Genomic DNA, 24,644 nt, shown 5'->3' on the forward strand with positions numbered 1-24,644 from the left:
CTGGCCCTGCTCCGCCTCCAGCTCCATGGGTCACACGCAGGCTAGCGCCGGTAGTGAGATAGCCTCTTTGAAGAACGGATACCTTGGTCGTCTTCACGCGGACCGTCTTTGTTCGGTATGCCGAGACGTCTAAGAACTTTGAGCCTAAAGATTTAGCGTCGGGCCGGAATAGTCGGCTTCATCAACCTTTCTCACCGACGGAGTGCTTGAACGCTAGTTCTTCGACATCAAGCCTTATCACTTGATCACATCCGCCACAATTGAGAAATGGGGTGATCGATGACTTCTGATTTCCTCTAAGACTGTCAAACACGTGCTGCACACCGATGAGACTCTGTTCGTGCGGCTCACATTGACATTGCAGTGTTTGTGAACGCAGCGATAGCAACGGAACAGAACAGATACGGTTCCTGGGCGATGTACCGAGCCGCAAATCGCCAAGGACAGACAGCTCAGGGGATGCATCCTTCATGCAGGAACGTCGTGTGTTCGAGCGGATGTGTGGTCGACTCGCCTCGTTGCCGTTGGGGCGTGGGCATAGTACTCTGGATATACCCTGCCATGGCAGGTGCTTGTGGTGTAATCCCGTGTTAACATGTCCAAAAGGCTTACGAAGCGAGTTGCGCTGATAGGTCCGCACGTGTACCCCCTGCCTATATCATGAGTCGCCACGGCACACTGCATGTGTACTGCATCATGTGAGCAAGAATTATATGCATGTCCTCCGTTTCCAGAAGCCATTTAAGCCATTTCGACTTTCGGAGCGTCGGCCTCCCTGTCAGGAACAGGTAGGAGGATGCGTCAACACTGAGCCGGGTGGCCGTGGGGCGTATCAGGAACTGGTGCAGGCCAACACCGGTAGACGTTTTCCTTCAGACCGATGGAGGCGGACGATCAAGACGGTGGCCACTAGCAGCATCTTGCCTAGCATGATCGCCAAGGGTCCTTGCCGTGTCTAGGTATAGTGGTCAGTGATAGACCAAGAGAAAACACGATCACTGCGCAGGCGGCCACCAGATGGGCGATGCATGTGCGTTCACGCGCGCCATTGGCGGCTGGGTGTCGGCAGGCACAAAAAAGGCTTTCTCGCACGATTGAGGCGTTTAAGAGTATGGAGAATAAGACAGGTCAGTCGAGTCACTGCATGCGGACAAAGCTGCAGGGTTATGGACTGAGCGTCATAAAACAGTAAACCCAGGCGAATGCAGCCCTGTTCAGCCGTGAAGTGAGGCCTCGCAACCGGTCAGGGCACAGTACGTGACAGCTGATGATAAGCCGTAGGGCAGGCTTACGGGAGACTTGCAAGGAAAAGTTGTTATTCGCCGCTGCAGCTGCCGTGCCGCGTACAGACGTCTTTGGTGATCATTTGGACGGCGTGTCGTCGACGCAAGGAATCAAAGTTTGGATCGACTGTTGCGGTGTGGGCATAAGCCTTGGTCAGTGTCGATGCCTCGTGTCAGGCATGCAGGTGTAGGCATGCCTCGGCAGCTCTTGATCTGGGGGTGTCCAAGCTCGCGGGACACAATGTCTGTTTCTGGAGCAGCCTTTGTTCGGCACCGCGATGGCTGCAGTGAACGTCGGCCCGAGTAGGACGACGCGGCTCAGGTTCTCAGGACTCGGGCGCAACTGCCCCTCCCCGTCCGGCGGCCGCCCCGCTAGCCGCGTCTCGGCGCACGCACAAACGACCTCACTCCTCCACCCCACACGTCCACGAGCGCTCCATTCTCCCCGACAAGCCCATCATTGCACTACCGCCACGAACGTCCCGGCTCCGGAAGCGCCGTCCGCTCCTATTATAGCTGCAGCTGCAGCTCGCCGGCGACACCGACTCGTGCGCTGTGACACCCCCCAGCTGTGTCCACGCGAATAGAAACACATTGTGACCATGAACCCACGAGTCGAGGAAGTGTCCGACTCGGACTCGGACCCCCCAGAGATGGAGATCGACGATGCTTCGGCGCTGATTAGCCCAGCCCGCATCCCGGCCTCGGCGCTGCCCTCTGACATGTCTGAGATGTTGCAGCCCCAGGCTCCGGGCGTCACCGCGTCTGCCGACCGCGAGAAGTCGAAGCATTTCCAGTGCCTATACCCAATCTACTTCGACAAGTCTCGCACGCGGGCCGAAGGACGCCGAGTGGGGGCTGAGCTGGCCGTGGAGAACCCGCTGGCGCGCGAGATGGCCGATGCTACTGCAAGCCTAGGTCTTCAAACCGTGTTTGAACCCGACAAGCTACACCCGAAAGATTGGAGCAACCCGGGTCGCGTCCGCGTTCTGTTGAGACAGGATGGGAAACAGCTGAACAGGAACGTCAAGAACAAGCATCATCTCTATATTCTCATATCTCAGTACCTGAAGGCGCATCCCACACAGAAGAACAGCCCGTTCAGACTCCCGATTAGGGGTCTCCCGATGCCCAAGGAAATGCCGGAACCTGCCGTGCCCAAGGGATGGAAACTGAACAAGATTCTGCCGCTTCACTCCCCAGCACTCACGGGCGGCGGCGTCAGTGAGAATTTTCTCCAGGATATGATGGCTGAGATGCAGGGAGAGATGGGAGGCGCTGCAGGCGGAGGTGCCATAGCTGCCGGCGGAGCTGGAGCCGGGGCAAGTAAAAGCAAAAAGGACAAAAAGAAAAAATGAAATGGATACGCATTAGCAGAGTTCGACAGCAGCAAGTAGAGGAGCGTCGACTGGGCTGCGATTGGGCATCGATAGCGCAGGCATGTTGCCTGTGATGGGATTCGCGCCGATTATGAGGGCGTTCAACATGCATGCAATCGTGTGCATGACACGTTGGCTGGGAATACCTCCGTATCCCTGAGTCAGTCGGCTTGACGTCGGGCTTGATCCAACCAAGCTCTCGATTACAATAGGAATTTTCGAGCCAGGTCTGGCCAAACTCAGCTCGAATGTCCAGCCTCGAGTGGCAGAAGACTTGCCACAACGCAGGACATGCAACGAGGTGCAAAGATTGATCCATAGCCCAGAGCTACTCTTGCCGTCATAATCATAGATTCAATGTGCAGCATCGTCATTTGTTTTACGTTTTTGAGTCTAGTGTGTATGTTTATTGGGCTGGAAGCCAGACGGGAAGCGCTTCAGGAAGAGCATGGGTTAATCATGGTGCCCATCCTAGTACGCGATCTGCTCAGGCAAGCATGTATACGTCTAGAACATCGAGAGCGATGGTTGAACCAGGATAAGGTGTCATGTGTAAGAGCCAATGTCCTTTCACGGAGTACATACCCCAAAATCAGGTCATGCCTAGGGAGAATGTGCGTGCGATGGATCAACTATGCGTCAGTCGCGACTGCCTTTCGTGAGGACGGGTCTGATGTCCGATACTTTTCGGCACCCCAAATCGTTTCTTCCAGCCTAGTCTTCACCGAACAATACCAATACCCGTGCCGAAGTTCCGATGTCAACGTCAACTTGCAAGTTACCAAAGCGATTAGATTGCCCATCAACTCAGAGCTACGGATACCTCAGGTACAGACAACAGTCACAATGCTGTTAAAGTCAAGTCTCACTTTCTCGCCTGTAGATCATCGTCGACGTAGGGTGACAACAACCCGGAGGTAACACTGCGTCGTCGAACTCAGCATTACTACATGTTGGAACATTATTGATCGAAGATGCAACCGCCACAATGCCAGCCCCATAATTTGCATGAACAGGATCTATGTTTACATCTTCAAATCTATGTCCAAACCACAACACAAGCGAAACTTCGCGCGAATCTCATTCGATACTGTTTTCTGATAGGATAATACTTCCGCCCCTGTCGTTTCAAATCTGCACGCCACGCGTTGCAGCAGTCGTAGCGATTGCCGTGCATCGGCTGGCTTGCAATCCTCTTCCGCACGCAACATCGACGGGGATCTGCCTACCACTAACTGCATAATCAAAATAGGCTAACACTTTCAGGGGACCTTTCGGGACGGCTCGCATGCGCGGGGGGATTTGACAGCGCAGATCCCTCGCGATGCACAGTCTAGCCCCGGCCATGACAAATGGGCCATACACCACGATATCTGGGGCGCCTTGAATGCCTTGCCAATTAGTCGACCGCTGCGTACTTGTGTGGTTCGCTTCGATATTTCTTAAATTAATACATGCAGTCAAACCACGCGTGGGTGTACAGGTGGCGCAGAATTCAAGACACTTGTGCATATGTATGATACCCTCCCCAATCGTGGACGCCAATGCGGAGAGTACATTGTTCCCAGTTCCCCAGCGGGTAGGATTCTGGGGCGCGACTTGTTCGACCTGTCGTATTCGGATGCCAGTGCTGAACGTCACAACACTCCAGTCGCTGGCCAACAGTGTACCCAGTTGGCACAATAACGCATCATTGTGTTACGAAATAGTAACCCTACAGGACAACGGGAACAAATCGATCTCTGCGTATATGTTAGAAGAAGAACGGGCCTGACTTTTTCAATCTCTCACCTCGCTACAACTCCTCTTGCGGCACACTCTCGCCGTGACTCAAAGAGATATCGACGTCACTCCATACATTGGAGTGTACGCAATCTACAACAAGGGGTTAGAGACCAGTGTATAACGCAGAATCTATTGCAGGTGGCAAGGCTGGATGGCGCTACGGTCAACTACTAGTTGCACAGCATGAATGCTGGCGTACCCCTGCACAATTGATGCTTCTACACTCTATGACCTCACGCCTGGGGACTTCACAAGATTGCCATGCTTCACCGCCTCACCCGCAAGATTTCCATGATTCGATTTCGGCTGAGCGGAACGCAGGTCGCACGCGAGTGTATCAGTCCTAGCGCGAACTTTCTTTCAGCATGGGAACGTTCTAGGCTTGAACGATCAGCTCAATCGGTAGCCACGTGGTACCCCAGCTGATGTGGACTTTGCGGCAAGTGGCTCCTTCGGACTGCCATCGACGTCGATGATGCTTCCCAGACCAACGACATCCTCGTTAGTTCTCGCCTTGCAATGCATGTTCATGATTCGACCTAACCGCCACTCCGCCCGCGATAAGACGTACGGCACGTCCTGCAGCTTCTGGCTTTCTTGCTGACTCGGCGGCCATGCAGGCCAGTCGAGTTGGTCCGCAGCCCCGAGGACCCATGCCTCACATACACACGTTGATCACTTTCAGATCGAGCTGATCAATGAGTCAACCCATTGTTCATATCGCTCGGGGATGTAGTCACTTCCGTCACGTGGCGTAGCCGAGATGGCCCTCGCTCGACGACCACGAAGGCTTGCAAACTCATGCATGTACTACTTATCTCGTGTTCGATCTACTTGTCGCGTATGCTTCTAGCACTCACTCCCAAGACGGTGCGACTCCATGACTAGACAAACCATGGCGGACGTCGGACGAAGGGGGTGCTCCCATGTTTTCTGCTCATGTAAATCCTTCGGCACGGCCCGATGCAGCCAGGCCTCTGATCTAGAGCTTTTCGCTCCACTTGGAGCTACGGTTGAGTTGCATCTGTACGTCGGTCGCTCGCACTACTGTTGCAATCTCGCGGGCCCAGTTTTATTCTCGGCCAGGACTGCTTGTTGGACTCGCTCCGCGGTGACTTTCCCACACGACTACTCAACATTCGCGAGATTCGGAGAACGTTGTCTATCCTTGCCCTTCGAGTCGGACTGCTAGTCTGGTGGTCCGAAGAACACTCCTGTTCCCAGTCAGGAGGCCCACCGTAGAACCAGGACAGGGGGATCGTAGGGTTTGCAGAAACGTATTTTTATTATGGGAGGAACCGTGGGAGGCCTCACTATGGAGTGTGGGTCATCGAGGAAGTGCACGAACGCCTCATGATTCGACCTATGGACTAAGACTTCTCATAGGATACGCTGTCTGTCATTGTTACAGCCTATGAACTTAGAGGTACTACTTAACCCTATGCTAAGTAGGTGCATGTATCAAGTAGTCATGAAACATTGCTGCTTCATCTGCCACATATCAATGCTTATCTTGCAGATATTCCTGTTAAACTTGTTCCCATATCCGCAGTGACTACAACTCCATCAAGAAAACCATTTCCTATCTTTACACATACTTTGTCAGATAGAGGGAACACATTTTATGATACCAAAGCTAAGGTGCAAACGTGGGCGGTAGTAGCCAATGGCAATGCAGTGAATCTAGCTTTTCACGCCCAACAAACAGTAGTGAGGACAGGCATAGATCGTTCTCAGGCCAGAGAAGTCAATCACTCTAGCTCCACCACGTTGAATCGGACTCCATCACGCCTCAGCCACTGGCCATCCATGAACCCATGGAGTAAAGTCCCACCAACCAACTTGTATCGCAGACTATCCTCCACTTTGCGCAAGATGAGCGGCACGCGGCACCCAGCAACAATCCACACACTATCCCCTTCACTCAACGACTGCGTTCCCAGGCCGAGGAAACCCTGTTGCGTGCGGAAAGGCCGCACAAACATTGCATGCGAATAATGTGAGTGGAAAATCGATGCTTCCTTCTCTACAGCGGCTCGGTCCTCGGGTGACGCGTTTTCGACGATCTCTAGGATTGCTTTTCGCGAGGGGACTATACTCCCAGACGACTCGAACACAGGAAACGAGCTCGACTCGAGTAATGGCGACTTTCTGATAGCGGTAAAGTATCGCGATATAATCCATTTTACAAAAGATTCTTGGACCGGCGATATTGACGCGGGATACTGTATGGCGCCATCCACATGGGCCCGGTTCGTTATCAGTGTCCGCCACAGGGCCTCTTCTTTGGTCTCTTCCGTCGGTGCATATATGTCGTCGAGCTCTGCAAGCATCTCCCAAAGTCTTGTTGGACGGGAGAAGTCCAGTATTTCTGCCTTCGTCTCGGCACTTTTTGTTATGATATCTATTCTCGCAGCCTGTATCTGGAGAACTCTACCGCCATTAACTACTTTGGCAGTACGCGGGAGATTCCCAGCGGCTTTGAATTGACGATAGCCTGTGATGCGGAGTCCTAGATCCTTGGTCACGCTCCAGTCCGGCACCCAAGATGGCAGATTGGATATGTTCTGGAAGTCTGAGCCTTCCACGCACGTCAACAGAAGCAGATTATCGCTGTTTTGTAGAATGTACGTAGCTGCAGTGATGTAAACTTGAGCAACATCCTTCTCGTAGGTTGGGATGATATCTGCAGTGCCGAGCCTCAGCTGCGAGTACACCTTGTCCCTTGCATCCTGACATTTGGACACGCGCGACCGGATTAAAGCATACAGTAATCCGTCTCCAGACGAGGAAAGCTGGTTGGCTTTGGTGGCAGCCAGCTTCGCTGGAAAGTTTGCTCGCCGGGCGCGTACACTAACCGCGAACTCGACATCTGTATTCGCAGCTATTTCGAAGTGCTTTGACCAGATCGACGTTGCAGAGAAATCCGTCGCCATGAACTTGGACATTGTCGTAATCTCGTCCCATTTCAGTGTGTGTTGTCCGCAAAGCACGATGGCCCAGCGGGCAAAGGTGATCTCTTGGATTATCCACGCGCGCTCGAACCTAACGTTGGTGAAGCGTTAGTTCAGTACGATTAGGAAAGGACTCAAGCTTTGTATCGAGCCATCACGTACCAGTTCCGCTCGAAGAAGCGAGCCATTGCGTGCCAATGTCTAGGGTCAAACAAAGGGTCCTGGCTCGCAGGCGAAAAGCGCGATTGAAGCACTCGTGCCGATCGAGCCTGAGTACGCAGATGTTAGGTTAGTTGAAGACGGACCAGAAACCATCTCAACGTCTCGATCTTCTGAGCTACATTTCGTATCAGGATCTTACGTACAGCCGGATTCAAAGCAGCGAATCTCTTCATCAACTCTACTGCCATGGCAGTAGCGTCATCCTCGACACCAAGCCAGACGACTACCCGCTCAGCGTGTTTGTAAATATCGCCGATCAACTGCACCTGTTTGGTGCGCTCTGGATGGCATCCTTGGTTGATGCAAAGAGCATCCACCCAGAGCAGGCCACGGAATGCTGGATCTGAATGCGTGGCACAGTGCAGGAGGAAGTCGTGGAGATTTGATTTGACAGAGATTTTGATGCCGTTGCAGGTAATGGTCGGGTCTGTTGATTTATCATGCCGCTCACTGTAGTCGGGAAAGGGAGAACCCCAAGTATAGGACAGTGCGGAATAAGAGGGCTGGGAGCGGAGCGAGACTACGGTTAGGACGCAACAAATCTCGCTGGGGTCAGAGCATGGCGAAACGTGGAGGAGTCGAATCTGGCTGTCTTGTAGAGGCGACAGCTTTGCGTATATGTCCATTGAGAGACAAGGCTGATGCAGCGTGGCAAGCTCACTAGGTTTGTGTTGCAATAGGACAAAGGCCTGAGAACAGTGCACCAGGGAATGCGTGCGTCGGCAGCGTTCAGGCCTTGTTTTAAGCAATGTACGTGGTTTCCAAGCCCATCTGCTTCCTGCAGCGTTATCGTGCAAATTGGTGTGCCGTCCACGAGAAATTGGGTTTGCGCGCAGGTTGGACTGGTCACAGCTGGATTCGAGGCTGTGATGCAGGCTGCATTTACGAACTTCAGCCGCACCCGGGAGATGTCGACCGGCGAACTAAGGGGGCACACCTTCATCGAGGTTGAAGAAAGCAGTCCATTGGTCATGACCCTGCGAATAGAAAGTACCGCCTAATAAACGGGGAAGTCCGACGTGTCTGTCGACAGGCCCGGTGCGGGGCATTGGCTAGCTTTGGTGGGGCTGATCAAGTCACAGCAGGGGCGAGCGACTTCTCGGTGCATTGGGGGCCACATCTGATGGTGAGGTAGGCTCGACCGAGCGGAAGCGAATGCAGTTGCCTCCAGAGCCAAGTGTTCAGAGTCAGTCCGCCATCGAAAGTGTACCACGGTCCTCGTGTTTCCTCTTCAGCGCACAAATTCAGGAATACTGCCAGCCTCGGATCGCCTGTCCGTACACCAAGATTGTGGATGTTCCTCTTGACCACCGGTTCTCGTAAACACCTTTTTGGGTTCCTGACACTCGTACTCGCACTCATCCTATACGCTCCTCTCCACGAGCGTCTAAACCACCCCCGCCACACCATGTCAAGCCAGAGATGGGTCTTCAAAGCGCAACACGGCTTCTTTACCCACGACTCAGACCCAGAAAGCTGGGCCTTTCGTGCTACAACTCTTCCTCTTCTCGGTATCAAATCACGACAGTACGCCACAGACATGGTCTTCGATCCGAACGGAGAAAAGACGCAATGGCAGCGCCTCGAGCACTACGTCCGCACGATGAATAGCGCCAACCCCGCGCACCAGCGCTGGCGAATCATCTACCTCATCCGCCACGGGCAAGGTGTGCACAACGTCAAGGAGAGAGAAGTCGGGCGGGAAGAGTGGGAGAGGCACTGGTCCAAGATCAGCGGTGATGAAAGCGCGGTCTGGGAAGACGCTGAGTTGACGGCCGAGGGAGAGCAGCAGGCCGAGGGGATCGCGGCGTTTTTCAGGACGGGCCAAGTCTCGCTGCCAGATGTCATTTTCAGCAGTCCGCTGAGGCGCTGCTTGCGAACGACGGAGATTGCCTATGGGGATGTCTTGGGAGAGAGGAGACCTGTCGTCAAGGAGAAGTTGCGCGAGCGGCTGGGCGTGCATACGTGTGACAGGCGGAGCGCGAGGTCGTATATTGCGTCTGCACATCCGGTTTTCGAGATTGAGGAGGGCTTCACGGAAGAGGACGAGCTGTGGAAGGCGGATATCAGAGAGTCATTGGACCAACACATTGTACGGGCCACACAACTATTGGAAGACCTCTTCGAACGCGGGGGACAAGTGGCTATCATGAGCCTGACGGCTCACTCGGGTGCGATCATGGCGTTGTTCGGAGCGACGGGGTGGAAGAAGGTTCCTGTAGCCGCAGGGGCCGTGTACCCTTTGTTGGTGGTTGCAGAGAAGGATTCCGTTGAAACGCCATCGTAGGAAGTTCGTAGTATTCGACGTCTTCCCTCGTTCCCTAGCCTCAGTACCAGACAAACATTCGTTAGGTATGACACCACTACTCCCATTGCTGTTATAGTGTGTTTCCCCGTCCACTACGGCGCAGACACAATTTCTAGTCAAACCTGAGCATTGTAAGATAGCCAATCACAAGCGCGTTGACAGAGCGCACTATTGCATCAAGTCTGTCCTATCATTGTCACGTATCACCAATCGCGAACCAACCGCAGGGATTTGTGCTGCACTGTTGTCATTCATTCATATACACCCATCCAATGCTCAAAGCGCTCTGCTACAATCCAGGCACACGCCCCAACACCCCGAGCCTATGCGTCAAGAAAAACAACCGAAACCAAACTCCCTCTCAACCCCCAAACTGCGACCTAACACAGCTTACAAGCTGGGCTGGTCGGCAAACCCAATCCTGGGCGTGGCGCTACCGTCGAAGATGACGTACTTGCTCTTGAGGAAGATGTCACCAAAGATGCTGAAGCCAATGCCGTCGTTGGTCTGAATACCACCGAAGCAGGTGGAGCTGCCGGTCTGCACGGGGGAGTAGTTGATGTACTTTCCGGGGACGCGCTGCTTGACGCCGTTCAGGACGAGGGTGAAGTCAGGCAGCGTCGCCGAGCACGAGAAGACGTAGCCGCCGTAGGTGGCGCTGTTGGTCGCACCGGAAACTTTGGCGTAGTAGGCCTTGACAACGGCGGTGGGGAGGTAGAGCAGCGTGGTGCCGGTGTCGGCGATGCCGTTGATGGAGGAGGAGACGGTGGAGCCGGTGCCGACAGAGTAGCCGCTGAAGCTGAACTGCCACCAGCCCTGCGAGGTGTCGACGTCGGTGTAAGTGATGGCGCCGGTGTACTTGGAGGTGTCGATGTAGCCAAAGTCGTAGCTGCCGGCGGTGTGGTATTTGAGGTCGGCGGCGAAGAGGGGCGAGGCCAGGGAGCTCTTGACCGAGTCGAAGAAGGTCGTCTGCGGGGTGGGGCGGACCGTGTTGAGGGTTGAGAAGGAGAGACCGAGCAGACCGTCGGTGTCCTGGTCTGAAGAGAACGCCGAAGAGACTGAGGTGGCGGCCTCAACGGCTTGGGAAGTGGCAGTCACACCGCCAACGACAACCTTGTCGGCGTAGACAGTGCCGGCAGCACCAGAGCCGTCGCCGTAGGAGATCTTCCAGGTAGCGCCCGAGATCTTCTTGGAGGAATCGACCTTGTAGTAGTCGTGTCCGCTCAGCTGAGACGAAGACTGGAGCGAGGAGAACACCCAGCTGATTTTGTTAGCTGAAGCTTGTAATGGGGGATATCAATGTGGTAGATGGCCGTATGGCACTATCCAGGGCAAGTGCAAAATTCCACTTACAGATCACCAGAGCCAGTGTCGAAGTCAAGGTTGACGGTGGTCGGGTTGGTAGTTCCGATCGTAACAGGGCAGAGGTACGACGAGTCGTAAGCATCTCCGGGGGTGGCAGGGTCAGAGCCGCTGGATGCCTGAACCGCGAGGATGTTGTTGGGACCGATCTCGGCAGCCTTCAAAAGATTCTCGGGCACAGCCTTGCCAAACTTGCGAAGAGTCTTGACGGTGGCAGCAGCACCGTTCTTCGCGAACGTCTTCTTGTGCACTTGCTCGATGGAGAAGGCCTTGCGGCGTTCAACTGGACCGGCGACAACGGTCGCCGTGAGGGCGAGAGCCGCGGTGATAGTAGCGAAGGAAGGCATGGTGTTGACCCGTTACAAGCGCTGGCCTGGAGGATAGGATGGGGAGTGAACGAGGTCCTCAAGGAAGATTGCCCAGAGTGAGGATGAGGGTTTTGAAATGCGCGGGACCACCCTCTTTATACTTACTCGAGTGTCTGTCACACACAAGTTGTACATGGGGTCATGATACACCTGCCCTATGATGTGGCGGTCTACCAGCAGATCATCTGGCAGACGCCCAATTTTGCGGGGCTCGCCTTTGCTCATCAAACAACGTGAGCACCTCATTCAACGGCGAAGCCTTTCTTGGCAGGTACAGTTGTTCGGGTAGATGTAGATGATCGTCGGCATCAACTAACCTTCCGGTTTGAGATCGTCGGCCGGGCATGATCATGCAGCTTATCCAGGCCACCACTATTGCAGCCACGACCGGTGTGGCTAACAACCCTGTATCATGCGCTGCCTGACTCTTCTCGTGATGCAAGTATACATCGCGGGCGTACATCCTCGGCAATTGGCCGTTGATATGATTGAAGGGGTTCTGAGCTTCCACAAACGTTTGCTCAGCGCGGCCCGCAACGCGATTCATAACTCCAAATGGTCGCCGCCGCGGACAGTGGCATTAGCCTTGCAGTACCATTGGCGAGTATGCTAAATGAGCAGAAGAATCTCGACTACCGAGCGCTAGCGATCGGCGTTAAGTGGAGTGTGTGCAATGGGGGGAATGACGAAGGTGTCAAAGACAAACATGTCCCGGCCGTTAAGAGAGCGAAGCTTGCAAACAAGCAATGACCCTTGTACCTTGGCGATGCAAGATTCCTTGTCGCCGGCTCTTGGAGGGGGAAACGCTTGGCTGTTCCTTGTTGTTGCGATAGCAGATTGGCCGACGGGATGAACGTGGTTTCAAGCGTTGCGGCTAGACTGGCCGCAAGTCGGCAGCCTGAGCGGCGGAGAAGAGCCTAGTGAAAACTCCCTACCCCTGAAAGTCTGTTTATCCCATATCTACTTCCAACATCGATTTAGACGCTTAATCATGAGATGGTATCAATGCTTTTTCAAGCACGCAAGACGTCGCCTTCTCAGTACGATCGAATGCGACAGTGGGAGGCGAAGTGCAGAGTGTGGCGGCCAGATCCCACGGCATCCCCGCCAATCGCTCGAAGCATATAGATTGCCCCGTGTTGCCGATCATTTATTAGACCAGGATATTGGCTTATACGGACGCGGGAGTGATAAGGGAAGCTGCGTGTAGTTGAAGAAAGCTTTAACACCACGCGCACGCGAGAAATAGCGGGCGCTAGCCTTCAGAGAAGCAACTTTACGTTGCGCCGTCTCACGTCTAGCCACCAATGGCCTTTGGCAGCTGCCTTGCGCAGCGTAGTCACGCCTGCTGCATAACGAACCTTTTCGCCAACCAAAACACGGCGTAGCGCGACGAAGGTCGGATATCTGTGGCACCTGCCGCTTTCGGATGAAGGTCCACCGCCCGCATGCCCCTCGATCACCACCCACCCGGATCTCTGGAAAACAACATGGATGTGAACCTAGAAACCGAGAGATAGGAGGGTACCAAGCACTGTAACCAAGACTTCTTCGTACGCAGAAGCTTTGGTGTCGAAGCTTATCACGATGCCACACGGGCGTGTTACACTCGGCGTCGATGGGCGGCGTGGCTTCAAACTCGACAGCTACTTTTCTCATTCAACTTCGAATGACAGCTATGTGATACGGTAGGCAGCGTTGGCCGTGCCTAGCTCGTCTATGGATGCGAATGATTAAAGGACTTTGCGCCGAAGAGACCGTGCTTCGCTCCAGTGGGCGGCATGTGACAGCCCGTCACTAGATCGTACAATGCCGCGATGGACATGTCGACTGTAGCGCCGAAGAGCCTCCCTTGGTGGGGGGCAAATGTCGATGCTGGCGTTGATTCCTATCAGCCTTCCTCATACGGCTGTACTCACCGGTACCGCTGCCTTGGTCCTACAGAGAGCGATACAGTGTGTGCATTTACTATTCTGGACGGACTCCGTCAATAGTTGACAGCAAGAATTCACCCGTCTGTGCCCGCAACCGCTTCCTGCAGTTCCGCCAAAGCTGCCTCGTATGTTCTCCTCCTATTGTACTCCACGCTGCGCTCTTTCCATTGCACGCGCGCAACCGTCTTGCCGCCTCTTCTGATGTTGTTGCCCTTCGCCAATTGTTTCCAAAACCACGCTGCCTCAGATTTTGTGACCAAAGTCCAGGCCTCGCCTGATTTTCCAGCTCGCGCTGTTCGACCGACGCGGTGAACGTAACTAGTCGCGCTGGGCGGAATGTCGTAGTTGACAACGTGCGTGATACCAGAAATGTCCAGACCACGCGATGCAGCATCCGAAGCAATCAGTATCTTGACGGAGCCAGAGCTGAACGCCTTGAGCAGCTTTTTGGATTGCTTGGCGGTTGACGACGGAGTCATTGTCTGGAGATACTCTTTGAATGAGGGTTCTAGAACAGACACTAAGTGTGATAGACGCGATGCATTTTCGTTGCTCTTCGTGAAAATCAGGACGCGATTTTTGTGCTTTGCAATCGAAGGCTTCGTGATAGGCTTTTCTTCCGTTTCAGAGTCGCCGCCGTCGCTCGATGAACCGTCTGATGACTCCTCTGAATCCTCTGGATCGTCTGACGAATCCTCTGATGAGTCTTCACCAGACTCTTTGTCGCTCGCCTCTTTGTGTTCGTCTCCATTGGAGGTTTGGAATACCGTGTTCAGTAAGAGGTACAGCAAGTAGAGAGGCTTCTTGTGTCCATCGCTGACCGGGACTGCGAACTCGGTCAGCGTTGTGGGGAGGTCAAAGCTATCACCCTCAGTTGCGGCGAGAGGGTGTTCTTGTTCGTCTTGCACGTGAACGAACTTGGGTCTTTTAAGCTTCAAGGCTCCCAGTTTGGTCAGATCCTTCTCCATAGTCGCACTAAGAATGACTTTAGTGATGTGCTGCGCAGTGGATGGCGGTAGAGCAGGTCCCCGGCCTGACAGCTTCCTCTCTTTGCGAAGCCGTTCCTGTGCATCCATGAAGTCCTCGGGAGTCTCGCCATGTAGAGCATCCATCAGCACCGTCGACCAACCTTGGAAATTTTGATTTAGCAATTGATCTGCTTCATCGATGACTAGCCACCTGATAGAGCGTAGGAGGAAACCAGTTGTAGATTCTATGTGTTCTACCAATCTTCCCGGTGTGCAGATGAGGATGTCGACTCCGGAGTCATAGCGTGGCACATGGTCGGCTGGTAGCGTCATCAAGTCATCCACAAGGCCGCGGTTCTCTACAAAACCCGTCGTCCACTGTTGTTTGGCCTTCTCGTGTAGGGACGCCGCTCTTTTAGGGTCGTACTGCGCTCTCATTTTGACCAATTGCTTCTGCTCCGTAGCGAAGGGGACGTTTCCCACAGCAGTTCCAAGCTTGATCTTTGTTCCAGCACATAGTTCTTCCGCGACTTGCAACGCTTGGTCCACAAGCTGCCGCGTTGGAACTACAATGACGGCTGATAATACTGGGGTAGTGCGGTCTTTCAAGGCTTCAGCGATAGGCAGAAGATATGCCATTGTCTTGCCGGAACCTGTCCTGGCTGATACGCATATGTCGCCCAAGTGTTGTTTATATCCGGGTTGAAGCATTGGCAGGAGCGCAGACTGCACGGCCAGAGCCTCGGAGTATCCATGTCTCGCCAGCTTCTTCACGAAAGAAGCCTCCACGCCCAGCTGATCAAACGGTACGCGCTTAGAAGATTCCACGGTGATGGGTTGCGAAAGCCAGTTTGGCAAGACGGAAAAGGTGGGCTCGAATGCGGGCTCGGGCACAGGCGCGGGCTGCGGGAGAGGCTGCAAATCTCGAAGCACAACGTCTGGCTTGCTTTCCTGCTCCTCCGGCGGTTGCTGAGGCTGCTCCTTGACCTTGCGCGAAACCTTCTCGAACTTTGACAGCACTGCCTTGTGCTTCTTTGGCGTGGCCTCGTCTTGCGCGGGGTCAGGCATTACATCCGAGTCTCGTTTCCGTTTCTTGGGCTTCTTGGGCTGTTTTGGTGCGGGCTTGAGGGCAGGCTCGGCTGGCGTGTCATCTTGCGCAGGAATCGCAGGCTTGGAGGGCTGCCAGCGTTGGGCGGTCCCGAATGGACTTGACGGTGCTTGTTGGGCAGGCGCAGCTTTCGGCGGCTGCCAGCGTTGCGAGGTCCCGAATGGACTTGGCTGTGGTTGCGCGGTGGGCATTTCTTCCGGCTTCGAAGCCTTGGTAGGCGGCACCCAGCGCTGCGCGCTCCCGAAAGGCGCCATACTGTCTGGGAAAGTCGAGGTGGGATAGTGCGATCGTGGTTCTTCTAGTGGTCGCAGTTTCCAAAAAGTTGGATGCCAAGATTTCGCGGCACCAACAACCGCCGACGCGGAGCTCCACCGCGCGTCGCGTAGCGTGGGGTAACTCAGCGCCTGGATACAGTAATGGCAGTACCACAAGTCTTGGAGTGAATGGCTATGCATCAATCGTCTTTGCACGCTCGAGGATACCGTCCTCGAAATACTCGCCATGCCCTACAATATTGCGTATGCTCATCCGCCATGTAGCGCGTCTCCCTTCTGAAGCTCATTCGTCCACAGCATGGTTAGCGACAACTTCTACCCGCAGCCTGGTATGCGATGTCGGACGCCCAAGTAATGCACAGTCTAATTGGCTCCAGGCGGAGTCGAAAGTCACATATACCAGCTTTCCAGTGTCGGTCGCTCCCCGTTCGCTTCAAGACCTCGCACTCACCCAACCAGAAACTCATCAACCGTGGCCATAAGGTCATTGTCATCACCCACGCATTCAAGGGCCGCAAAGGCGTTCGCTACCTCACCAACGGCCTCAAAGTCTATTATGTCCCGTTCTGGACCGTCTACCGCGAAACTACGTTCCCCACTGTCTTCTCCTTCTTTCCAATTTTCCGGAACATCGTCATCCGCGAGCAGATCGAAATAGTACATGGCCATGCTAGTCTCAGTAATCTATGCAATGAGGCTATACTCCATGCGCGAACTATGGGGCTGTTTACCGTGTTTACAGACCACAGCCTCTTTGGCTTCGCGGATGCTGGAAGCATTCTCACGAATAAGCTCCTCAAATTCACCTTGAGCGATGTCGACCATGTCATCTGTGTCAGTCATACTTGGTACGTAACCATGTTTCTCTTATGAACAGGCACTGAACAGCTCCAGCAAAGAAAACTGCGTCCTAAGGGCGTCTTTGGACCCACTCATGGTATCCGTCATCCCAAATGCAGTCGTTGCCGAGAACTTTCGACCGCTATCCCACGACTCCGTTCATACTCGCCGCAACAATGCCCCTGGGCCTCCCCAGCCTCTTGGACCAAACGAGACGATAACGATCGTGGCTATCATGCGACTCTTCTACAACAAAGGCGTGGACCTCCTCATCGCCGCTATACCCCGAGTGCTCGCGGCGCACCCAAATGTTCGCTTCATAATCGCTGGCACAGGCCCAAAAGCCATCGACATGGAGCAGATGATCGAGCGAAATGTGCTACAGGACAGGATCCTCCTCCTGGGGGCGGTGCGCCATGAAGAGGTTCGCGATGTCATGGTGCAAGGGCACATCTTCCTTAATCCATCGCTCACGGAGGCGTTTGGGACCGTCATTGTCGAGGCAGCATCATGTGGGCTTTATGTCGTTTGCACGCGCGTGGGCGGTGTACCGGAGGTCTTGCCCAACCACATGACTGAGTTTGCCGCACCAGAAGAAGACGACATCGTTGCAGCCACTGGACGCGCCATCGCCAAGTTGCGAGAAGGCAAGATACGGACTGACTTGTTCCACGGTCAAGTCAAGCAGATGTACTCGTGGACTGATGTCGCTGAGCGCACGGAGAGGGTCTATGATGGGGTCGTGGGCGCTGTGGGGTCTGAGGACTTCTACGGAGGTGATGCAGCTCGTGGCCACCCTGACGTGCGAAGCTTTGCACTTATTGATCGACTCAAACGATACTACGGCTGCGGAATCTGGGCCGGCAAGCTTTTCTGCCTCTGCGCGGTTGTGGACTACCTGCTCTTCATCATCCTGGAGATATTCGCTCCCCGCTCCCGTATCGACATATGCAGGAATTGGCCAAAGAAGATTCTCGAAGGAGAAAAAGTAAATACCACGCGCATTGCTGAAGCGTCCGACGGGATGCCACGCAGACGAGACCGACGCCGCCGAGGGAGTGAATGATGCGCCTTATGCAAGAGCCTTTGGCACATGGAGCACGATACCTATTTGTAGAGATCCAAAAGTTTATTTGATTATTCTGATTACCCTAGGCCACGTCTACTCCGATCAGAGGTTCAAAGCGACAACGACCGCAGCACTAATAATGCTGAGCGCTACGGAAGAACCTTCAAAACGCCACCCAATGCTCTGTACAGGATATCGTTCCGATTCAACAGCCTCGTTCCCCTCGCCGTCTCCCTCTCCGTCAGCTTCCTATTTCCAGAACCAGTACTCGGCCGCATACTGCACGTAGAACTTGGCTGCCTGCCCGTCGCACGTCTTAGGCGCCACGCCCCCCGCCGTCTCCAGGCGGTAAATCTCCTTGTAGTCGCCCTCGACCGCGTTGAGCTTCAGCCAGGGTACGCTGCCCAGCCCGTTCTCGCCCTTCACCGCGCTCTCCGGCGCCGTACTGTTCGCCGCGCCCTTCGCCTGCACGTACCCGTAGTTGGCCTTGTCCGTCTTGAGCACGAACAATGGGACGCCCGCAGCCGTGAACTCATGATGGCCTGAGACGGTGTACTTCTGGACGTCCTGGCTGAGGTCGATGGATTGGGTGAGCGCGATGGCTGGGATGGAGGCGAGCACTGAGGGTGCGCGGACGGAGTAACAGGTTACGTTGTAGAGGGTTGCGTTTGCGCCTTGCAGCTTGGGGACGTCGGCGGAGGTTGACGACGCGCAGGTGTAGTTCTGCGTGCCGCGGCCGATGGCGACGTGACCGAGGGTGAGGCCGGTTGATACAGCAGGGAGAGGGGTGGGTGCTAGGGTATGTCAGTCACTTGATCTTGAGACGTAGGAGGGAGGAGAGACAGACCAATTGGCATAACCGCCTTGGAGAGGTCGCACACGCCATCCTCGAGCTTCCGGATGACATCCGGGCTGAGGTACCTTCTTGTGAGGTCGCCGAGGGTCTGAGAGGGCGTAGGCGCCGCGAGCACAGCGGGCGCGAAGGCCATGGCCAGCGCGAGGGTCTTTGAGAAGAGCATTGTTGGTTGTGTGGTTCCCTGAGGATGGGATGGAGTAGGATAGGGTAGGATGAGATCGACAGTAGAGATGCCTTAAGCAAAGGTCGAAAGGCTCGCCGGTATTATATCCAACAGAGCAAAAGCGTTTGTCGTCGGCTTGATCGATACCCGGCACCGAAATAGGGTCTTCGAAATTGGGACGACGGAAAATAGAAACAGGCAGGTAGGTAATAGAACCGCAGGGTATAGTATAGGAATCCGCGGAAGAAAAAAAGACTGAGATCCAGATCCCAGGATGGTTATCGAAACGAAACGAAACAAGTGTGAACGTAAACAACCGTGCAATGGATTCAACCGATCGCGCCTGCCTGTCTGTCTGTCTGTCCCGAAACTGTTTCTGTAGTTGCTGTCTCGCTGCGATGCACGCTTTCTCTCGCCCCGCGTGCCTCCCCCATATATACCTCCTCCTCTCGAGCCTTAGCACCAACCTCCTGCCAGGCCGTTGGCGCCAGCATCGCGACCCGCCGCGCAAAAATAGTGCCCTGGGCTACTGATTGGGCGGCCGCAATCGCGGCGGGGACTAGCGGTGCCGCCGCACGGAGCTGTCGTGCATGTCTGGCGTGCTGCTTTGGGGATGGTGCCCGGGATGTGGTGTTAAAATAGATGGATTGGGAGGAAACGTTGGTTAATGGCGGTCCCCCAGGTAGGGGTGGTGATTGGTGGATTGATGGAGGTGAGCGCGCGGTACAGTGCTCGAAGGAAAGAAGTTCAGAGAGGAGGGAGTAGTGGCAATGGGGCTGTGAGGATAATGTGTGCATTTCCAGAGCAAGTAGAAAGAGGTGGTGGGGACTGAGTGCTGTCTGAGACTCTTTTCTCCTCCTCGTCTCGCCCACACAAACAAACAAACATGACCTACACGTGCGCACAGAAACATGCACGCCTCGTCCACGCGTCCAGACTACGCTCTCCTCCCCTGTCCTCTTCCATTGCCATCCACCTTCACCTTCCCTTTCCAACCGCCGCGCTTCCCACCCTCCCGCAGAGCCGCCCGTACAACCAAACAGCCACCCAAACATCTCCCTCCACAAGTATAGACCGCTAATTTCCCCTCCTTCCCTCTTCCCTGCCCGCAAACTACACTTAATATAGCGCATCAGACCATTTTCCCAGATGTAAAGCGCGTTAAAATCCCCGCTTCCAGCGACGGTTAGGAGCTGGCCAATCACAGCGCAGACTTGGCGGTTGTAAGCGCTTGTGTGGAGATGTGGCGCCGGGTGCATCTGCAGGGCGAGGGCCCGAGTGGACGCATCACATCTTGCCACGCCGGAAACGCGTCACGGTTCTGGAAGAGGGGCAGGGATGTGGATGAAGGCTTGGGCAGATGGCTGGATGAGAAGACGCGAAAGTGCTCGCGCGAGGGCATACCCTGGTGAAGATCTTGAAATTCGGTGTTGGAGGTTCCGTGCCTGCGTTGGACAGTCGATGGACGGGCCGATGTGACCTGGATTCTGGTCGCTGGCGACGAGTATCCATGTTCGTTGCAGGGAAGATTTGGGTGTGTGTGTGGTATTGCGATTGCGATTGCGTGCTTAGCCGCTGCCATGCTGCCACGTCCATGTGAAGGTCTTGGAGAGAACGGGTAGACGGCTGGACTGGCCCTGGTTGTGTTTAGCTGAGCTCACTTCATAACCGTGGCAACACTGGTCGGCCTGACCCAAATATCCACATGCCGGTCTACCATGCTCTACAACAGCACTGGATGTGGGGCCGGGTGCGTCTGCGGGCGCAATGCGCGAGATGAGAAGAGAACGCGGAACCACACAGGTGAGGGAAGCACCCTGGTAAACATCTCGAGGGTTGAGATCGCGGCCTGGAGTCTAGTCAATAGCTCCAAGTATTCATAACAGTGTGCATGATTACGAACGGGTGCGCGTATAGCCGCCGCCGTTTTCCCCGTTTGCGAGCATTGTTGATCAGAAGCCCTCTCACAGATGATCGGACGACATTTGAACGCATCGATACAGCCTTAAAATGCAGAATAATATGTGTTGACATCAGTGGCGGAGGTAGTACCTCGACCATGACGAGTAATGCGGTGGCGCAGAATGAGGGCGCAGCTGAAGCCTGGATAGCAGTCACACAAATCCCAGCAGCGACAGGTGAAAGCTTCCTTATTCCATTTGAAAGTACCCCATGGATAGATCTATAGCAAATAAAATGTCGAACGAGCTTTATGCCAACCCCGAGCTCCGACGCTGGGCAGAGATTCGAACGTCGCTCTGGGCCACGCATATATTCGGCCTCTTTGCGTTCATGCAACTCGGACAATTGACGCATGGGACCGGCAAAACATCTTACATCCTTTGATCTTTTCCTTCAGCCCTCTACTCTATCCATCACAGGTTGCCGTTGCCTTGCCGCTGGTAACACGGAACCTGCTCTATCGCAAGAATCAAGGCTATACGTACTATATATGCGGAGCCTTCGGGATGTACGCCAAACGCGTTAGCTTCGAGGACGAGACGAAGAACTATGATGATAGCTCCGAGCGCCTTGGACCAGCCCTGTTACTCGACATTTTCAAACCGCGGTCACATTTGCGGAAGACACCATGGTCCAAACAGAGGGTATTCGATATCACCGTACTGTTGTGTTCTGCCTTTCAAGCAACATCTACATCGGTACTCTACACGAGACGATGTGCTCGGCAGGACACTGTACTCTTGGGCGTAGATCACCGCATTGGCACAATGGCTATAGGATCGTCAATTGCTTGTATTGTATGCCTCATTCTCGTGGCAACAGGCTGGGACTGGGAAGACAGACTGTGTGCCCCGGGAGAGCCAGGGCTTGCACCAGGGCCGAAAGTGAACGATTATTTCTACGGGTCGTTGTACCAGTTCGGTTCCGATGTCGACTTACGTGGTACCCCCAATGTCACCAATAAACACCTTTTAGACTGGGCTTTTGCCCTTTGCATCCACCTCATCCATCTGGGTTACTTCGGCCGCTTCTTTCCCTCGTTCCAACGCATCTCGCATGATTTCGATGGCAGATCGGCTGCCGCCATGTTCCTAACCATTGTTCTGCCGGTCCTCATTATACTTCCTCTGTTTCTTCAATTCATCATGCAAAACTTATTTTTCAGAATATGGCTTCGGTTCAGGGTTACCACTGGATGGAAGTCTAAACTTACTCGAATACTTGCTTGCCTCTTTATGGTATACGTCACTGTTTTGACGATCAGGTCGGAAATATTAAAAGTGGACGAGGTGGTCAAGATCAAGGCCACAAACGCATGAAATGAGAATTGGGCTTGGAAAGATCCATTGGCTGATGTACTGTGGCCGTTTTGAGCCAATACAGCCCCTCAATCAGTTGTATATGGTTGTCATCATTTCTCCGGATCATCGGATACGCTGACGAATGTCTGTGGCAACTATCTGCCCTCAACATGTATTCTTGTATTTACTCATTCTTCATGAAGCCTTTTTTCTTCTTCTTAGATTCCTGCTTATGATTGGCGCCCCGCGTGGTTTACGATGTATGGTTCGAGCGTCTTGAGGTCTTAATTTACTGTCCTCAAGTGCTGCTCTTGTCCCATCATGATTCTGGGCAACCAAATCTGAGAACAGTGCGAGCATTCTAACTACTCTATCGAGACCAGTTGTTAAACTAGATATAAAGCTAGACGGGCAGCACCACTAATGCTCATTTTGGCTCACTTCCTGACCGTATCAGCATCAATCACCCTAACCCAAACATGCACATAGCTGCCTTCTTCTAAGGTTTATCATAAGGCAGCACTGGAGCTGAGGGTGCGAGGCCATGCGCGGAATTATTATCGGCTGAGTGAAGACAGGAGCGAGGGCAGCCGAGACATCTGATTAAACTCTCCAGAAACTTTCCACATGTTGACCAATATTGCTTCGAATCGCCCGTGAGTGATCTTGAATTCTTTTGAGATTTGCGTATCTGCACTTCGCTGGTTGGAATGATTTGCGGGACGTGGCTGAGAAGTTCAGGGTGTTGTATTCCAGAAATAGCACTCTGTGAGGGCCATATACTCACTCAGCATTGGGACCACAGCCTTTCCTAATAGTCTTGTGTCGAGGTGCGGCGCCCAAAAGCGCTAGTAGGAAGCGGCAAGATAGATGGTCGTCAGTCGGCAAGCATCCATTAACTAAACCTTAACATCTGGTTTGCCTCCGGCGGCCGTAGACCCATTGGAGCTTGGCCTTGTCGCACGAGTGCCAATAAGATTCAACAAACCGTCTGTGACGCTCTTTGCGGTCATACGCTGCCACAGCCATTTCCACTGCAGGGATATTCCCGCTGTCAGAGGAGGCTATTCCAAGAACATTTTATCATCTCTCACCACTTTCCTGCTGAACATTTCGTAGCATGTAACCTCTCAACCAAGAAAGTCTTCAGCACAAGCGTACCTCTGGCCGACACGTCTCAGCCGAATGCAACACCGTCTGATGTGCTCAGCGGGGCCATGGCACACTCGACTGAAATGCGAAATACACAAGGAGTGTGGGCGGCGAGTGTTGAAGGCCGTGCAAGATAAGTCAGTAGTTGGCAGTCGCCTGAGTGTGTCGTACCTTCCTGCGCCTGTGCCGCTTGCTCTTCTGGTCGTTTGCTCATAACCCACCCGCCCCTTCCCATGTATTCTTCCATAGCATGAGTTCGCCCGAAATAGTCCTTCCAGTTCTTGCAAGCTCCCTATATCCAGAACGTCTACATTTTTACATTGTCTGAACGCTGTTGAATATCTGGTTCGCGCAAATGGAACAATTGGCCGAGGAACAGCCCAAGGTCATCGGAGGCCCATCCAACTTCTGGTTGTACTCTCCAGCCTCAGGCTACGACATCACACACCCCATATCATACTCAGCGCCAAGAATCTACACACGTTTGACGTGTAAGTCCGGTTCAACCAGCGTTACTCCGCCCCCAGCAAATCCGCGCTCGTCGTCGACATGCAGAACTACTTTCTATCTCCAGCCTTACACCGTCCTTCCAACAGCCCCGGTCTACAGATCGCTAAGAACCTAAAGAACGTCGTCATCCCCGCCAACCGAAAACAGAAAATCCCGATACTCTGGCTGAATTGGGGTCTGAGGCCCTTGGACGTCCTGGCTATGCCGCCCACCATAAAGCGTGGCTTTGCATAAGAAAACAACTTTGTCGACGGCTACAAGATGCCCGAGCTTGGCGTCGATATTGGACCTGTCCAGCTAGCGGGCAGTTTCGCAAATGATGGCGACAAATATCAATGCGCGACACGTGGAACGAAGAGATCTACGGCCCTCTCGCGGCGCTCGTTGAACAGGGTACAGACACGAAAGCGTACAAGAATCGCTTGTCTGGATTCACGGCAGACACAGAGACGGACAACGCCCTAAAGTTGAGGGGCATCCAAACGCTCATCTTTGCTGGCTGCAACACGGACCAGTGTGTTGCTGCGACCCTCATGGACGCGGCGTGGCTGAACTATGACTGCATCTTGCTGAGCGATTCGACGGCGATGACAAGTCCGAAGTTTGCGCAGGAGGCGGTGGAATATAACATGGAGGGGCTGAGCTTCAAGATGACGTGCGAGGGCCTGGTCAATGGGACCTTGGAGACTGAATGAGAACAAGAGTTCCGAGCAATGGGATCGATTGGTTTCGAAGAGGGACGCCCGGGTGACTGGATCTCACCAACATCTGCCAGATCAGCATCGGCAGTTCAAAGACCCTCGACTCCCTCTCAATCCATACCCCTAAAAGTCTCAATTCTACCC

At 54.0% G+C, this 24,644-nt stretch overlaps 9 protein-coding genes across 9 annotated transcripts; 5 read left to right on the forward strand and 4 right to left on the reverse strand.

Moving 5' to 3' along the window:
* The first annotated feature begins 1,698 nt into the window (after positions 1-1,698).
* Positions 1,699-2,830, forward strand: CC84DRAFT_887660 (signal recognition particle sec65 subunit). The gene has a single exon (XM_018187797.1). It carries the CDS (start codon positions 1,886-1,888, stop codon positions 2,639-2,641), a length of 756 nt encoding a protein of 251 aa, XP_018034455.1. The 5' UTR covers positions 1,699-1,885; the 3' UTR covers positions 2,642-2,830.
* A 3,312-nt stretch (positions 2,831-6,142) lies between these two features.
* On the reverse strand, positions 6,143-8,341 carry CC84DRAFT_1261094 (HET-domain-containing protein). Its single transcript, XM_018185034.1, has 3 exons — positions 7,767-8,341; positions 7,564-7,670; positions 6,143-7,492 (listed from the first exon to the last, which is right to left on the reverse strand). Exons 1-3 carry the CDS (start codon positions 8,247-8,249, stop codon positions 6,199-6,201), a joined length of 1,884 nt encoding a protein of 627 aa, XP_018034456.1. The 5' UTR covers positions 8,250-8,341; the 3' UTR covers positions 6,143-6,198.
* A 395-nt stretch (positions 8,342-8,736) lies between these two features.
* On the forward strand, positions 8,737-10,077 carry CC84DRAFT_1166211 (phosphoglycerate mutase-like protein). Its single transcript, XM_018178895.1, has one exon. The coding sequence runs from the start codon at positions 9,032-9,034 to the stop codon at positions 9,908-9,910; it is 879 nt and encodes a 292-aa protein (XP_018034457.1). The 5' UTR covers positions 8,737-9,031; the 3' UTR covers positions 9,911-10,077.
* A 244-nt stretch (positions 10,078-10,321) lies between these two features.
* On the reverse strand, positions 10,322-11,640 carry CC84DRAFT_1096539 (Asp-domain-containing protein; the record flags this gene model as incomplete). Its single annotated transcript, XM_018174673.1, has 2 exons — positions 10,322-11,192; positions 11,285-11,640. 2 exons carry the CDS (start codon positions 11,638-11,640, stop codon positions 10,322-10,324), a joined length of 1,227 nt encoding a protein of 408 aa, XP_018034458.1.
* A 1,652-nt stretch (positions 11,641-13,292) lies between these two features.
* Positions 13,293-15,955, reverse strand: CC84DRAFT_1166213 (P-loop containing nucleoside triphosphate hydrolase protein). Its single transcript, XM_018178896.1, has one exon. It carries the CDS (start codon positions 15,923-15,925, stop codon positions 13,670-13,672), a length of 2,256 nt encoding a protein of 751 aa, XP_018034459.1. The 5' UTR covers positions 15,926-15,955; the 3' UTR covers positions 13,293-13,669.
* A 134-nt stretch (positions 15,956-16,089) lies between these two features.
* CC84DRAFT_887683 (phosphatidylinositol:UDP-GlcNAc transferase PIG-A) lies at positions 16,090-18,251 on the forward strand. Its single transcript, XM_018187798.1, has 5 exons — positions 16,090-16,189; positions 16,244-16,275; positions 16,324-16,358; positions 16,406-16,794; positions 16,841-18,251. Exons 1-5 carry the CDS (start codon positions 16,173-16,175, stop codon positions 17,850-17,852), a joined length of 1,485 nt encoding a protein of 494 aa, XP_018034460.1. The 5' UTR covers positions 16,090-16,172; the 3' UTR covers positions 17,853-18,251.
* CC84DRAFT_1149991 (uncharacterized protein) lies at positions 17,922-18,874 on the reverse strand (the record flags this gene model as incomplete). The annotated part of the gene is made up of 2 exons (XM_018176687.1): positions 17,922-18,649; positions 18,703-18,874. 2 exons carry the CDS (start codon positions 18,872-18,874, stop codon positions 18,105-18,107), a joined length of 717 nt encoding a protein of 238 aa, XP_018034461.1. The 3' UTR covers positions 17,922-18,104.
* A 2,176-nt stretch (positions 18,875-21,050) lies between these two features.
* CC84DRAFT_1207291 (uncharacterized protein) lies at positions 21,051-22,325 on the forward strand. The gene has a single exon (XM_018182090.1). The coding sequence runs from the start codon at positions 21,343-21,345 to the stop codon at positions 22,153-22,155; it is 813 nt and encodes a 270-aa protein (XP_018034462.1). The 5' UTR covers positions 21,051-21,342; the 3' UTR covers positions 22,156-22,325.
* Positions 22,326-24,134: 1,809 nt separating this feature from the next.
* On the forward strand, positions 24,135-24,494 carry CC84DRAFT_1261100 (Isochorismatase hydrolase; the record flags this gene model as incomplete). Its single annotated transcript, XM_018185035.1, has 1 exon — positions 24,135-24,494. The coding sequence occupies one exon, from the start codon at positions 24,135-24,137 to the stop codon at positions 24,492-24,494; it is 360 nt and encodes a 119-aa protein (XP_018034463.1).
* Between the last annotated feature and the right edge of the window lie 150 nt (positions 24,495-24,644).

The sequence above is a fragment of the Paraphaeosphaeria sporulosa genome, assembly GCF_001642045.1.
Source record: "Paraphaeosphaeria sporulosa strain AP3s5-JAC2a unplaced genomic scaffold CC84scaffold_7, whole genome shotgun sequence".
NCBI classification, from domain to species: domain Eukaryota; kingdom Fungi; phylum Ascomycota; class Dothideomycetes; order Pleosporales; family Didymosphaeriaceae; genus Paraphaeosphaeria; species Paraphaeosphaeria sporulosa.

What these genes read in the sequence shown, in the direction of transcription:
- CC84DRAFT_887660 (XM_018187797.1), top strand. Translation starts at nt 1,886, where the DNA reads ATGAACCCACGAGTCGAGGAAGTGTCCGACTCGGACTCGGACCCCCCA.
- CC84DRAFT_1261094 (XM_018185034.1), bottom strand. Translation starts at nt 8,249, where the DNA reads ATGGACATATACGCAAAGCTGTCGCCTCTACAAGACAGCCAGATTCGA. An exon ending in TCGCTGCTTTGAATCCGGCT is followed by an intron (nt 7,671 to 7,766) that starts GTACGTAAGATC and finishes CTGCGTACTCAG; the next exon opens with GCTCGATCGGCACGAGTGCT. An exon ending in CGCTTCTTCGAGCGGAACTG is followed by an intron (nt 7,493 to 7,563) that starts GTACGTGATGGC and finishes CACCAACGTTAG; the next exon opens with GTTCGAGCGCGCGTGGATAA.
- CC84DRAFT_1166211 (XM_018178895.1), top strand. Translation starts at nt 9,032, where the DNA reads ATGTCAAGCCAGAGATGGGTCTTCAAAGCGCAACACGGCTTCTTTACC.
- CC84DRAFT_1166213 (XM_018178896.1), bottom strand. Translation starts at nt 15,925, where the DNA reads ATGGCGCCTTTCGGGAGCGCGCAGCGCTGGGTGCCGCCTACCAAGGCT.
- CC84DRAFT_887683 (XM_018187798.1), top strand. An exon ending in CAACTTCTACCCGCAGCCTG is followed by an intron (nt 16,276 to 16,323) that starts GTATGCGATGTC and finishes AATTGGCTCCAG; the next exon opens with GCGGAGTCGAAAGTCACATA. An exon ending in ACATATACCAGCTTTCCAGT is followed by an intron (nt 16,359 to 16,405) that starts GTCGGTCGCTCC and finishes TCACCCAACCAG; the next exon opens with AAACTCATCAACCGTGGCCA.
- CC84DRAFT_1207291 (XM_018182090.1), top strand. Translation starts at nt 21,343, where the DNA reads ATGTACGCCAAACGCGTTAGCTTCGAGGACGAGACGAAGAACTATGAT.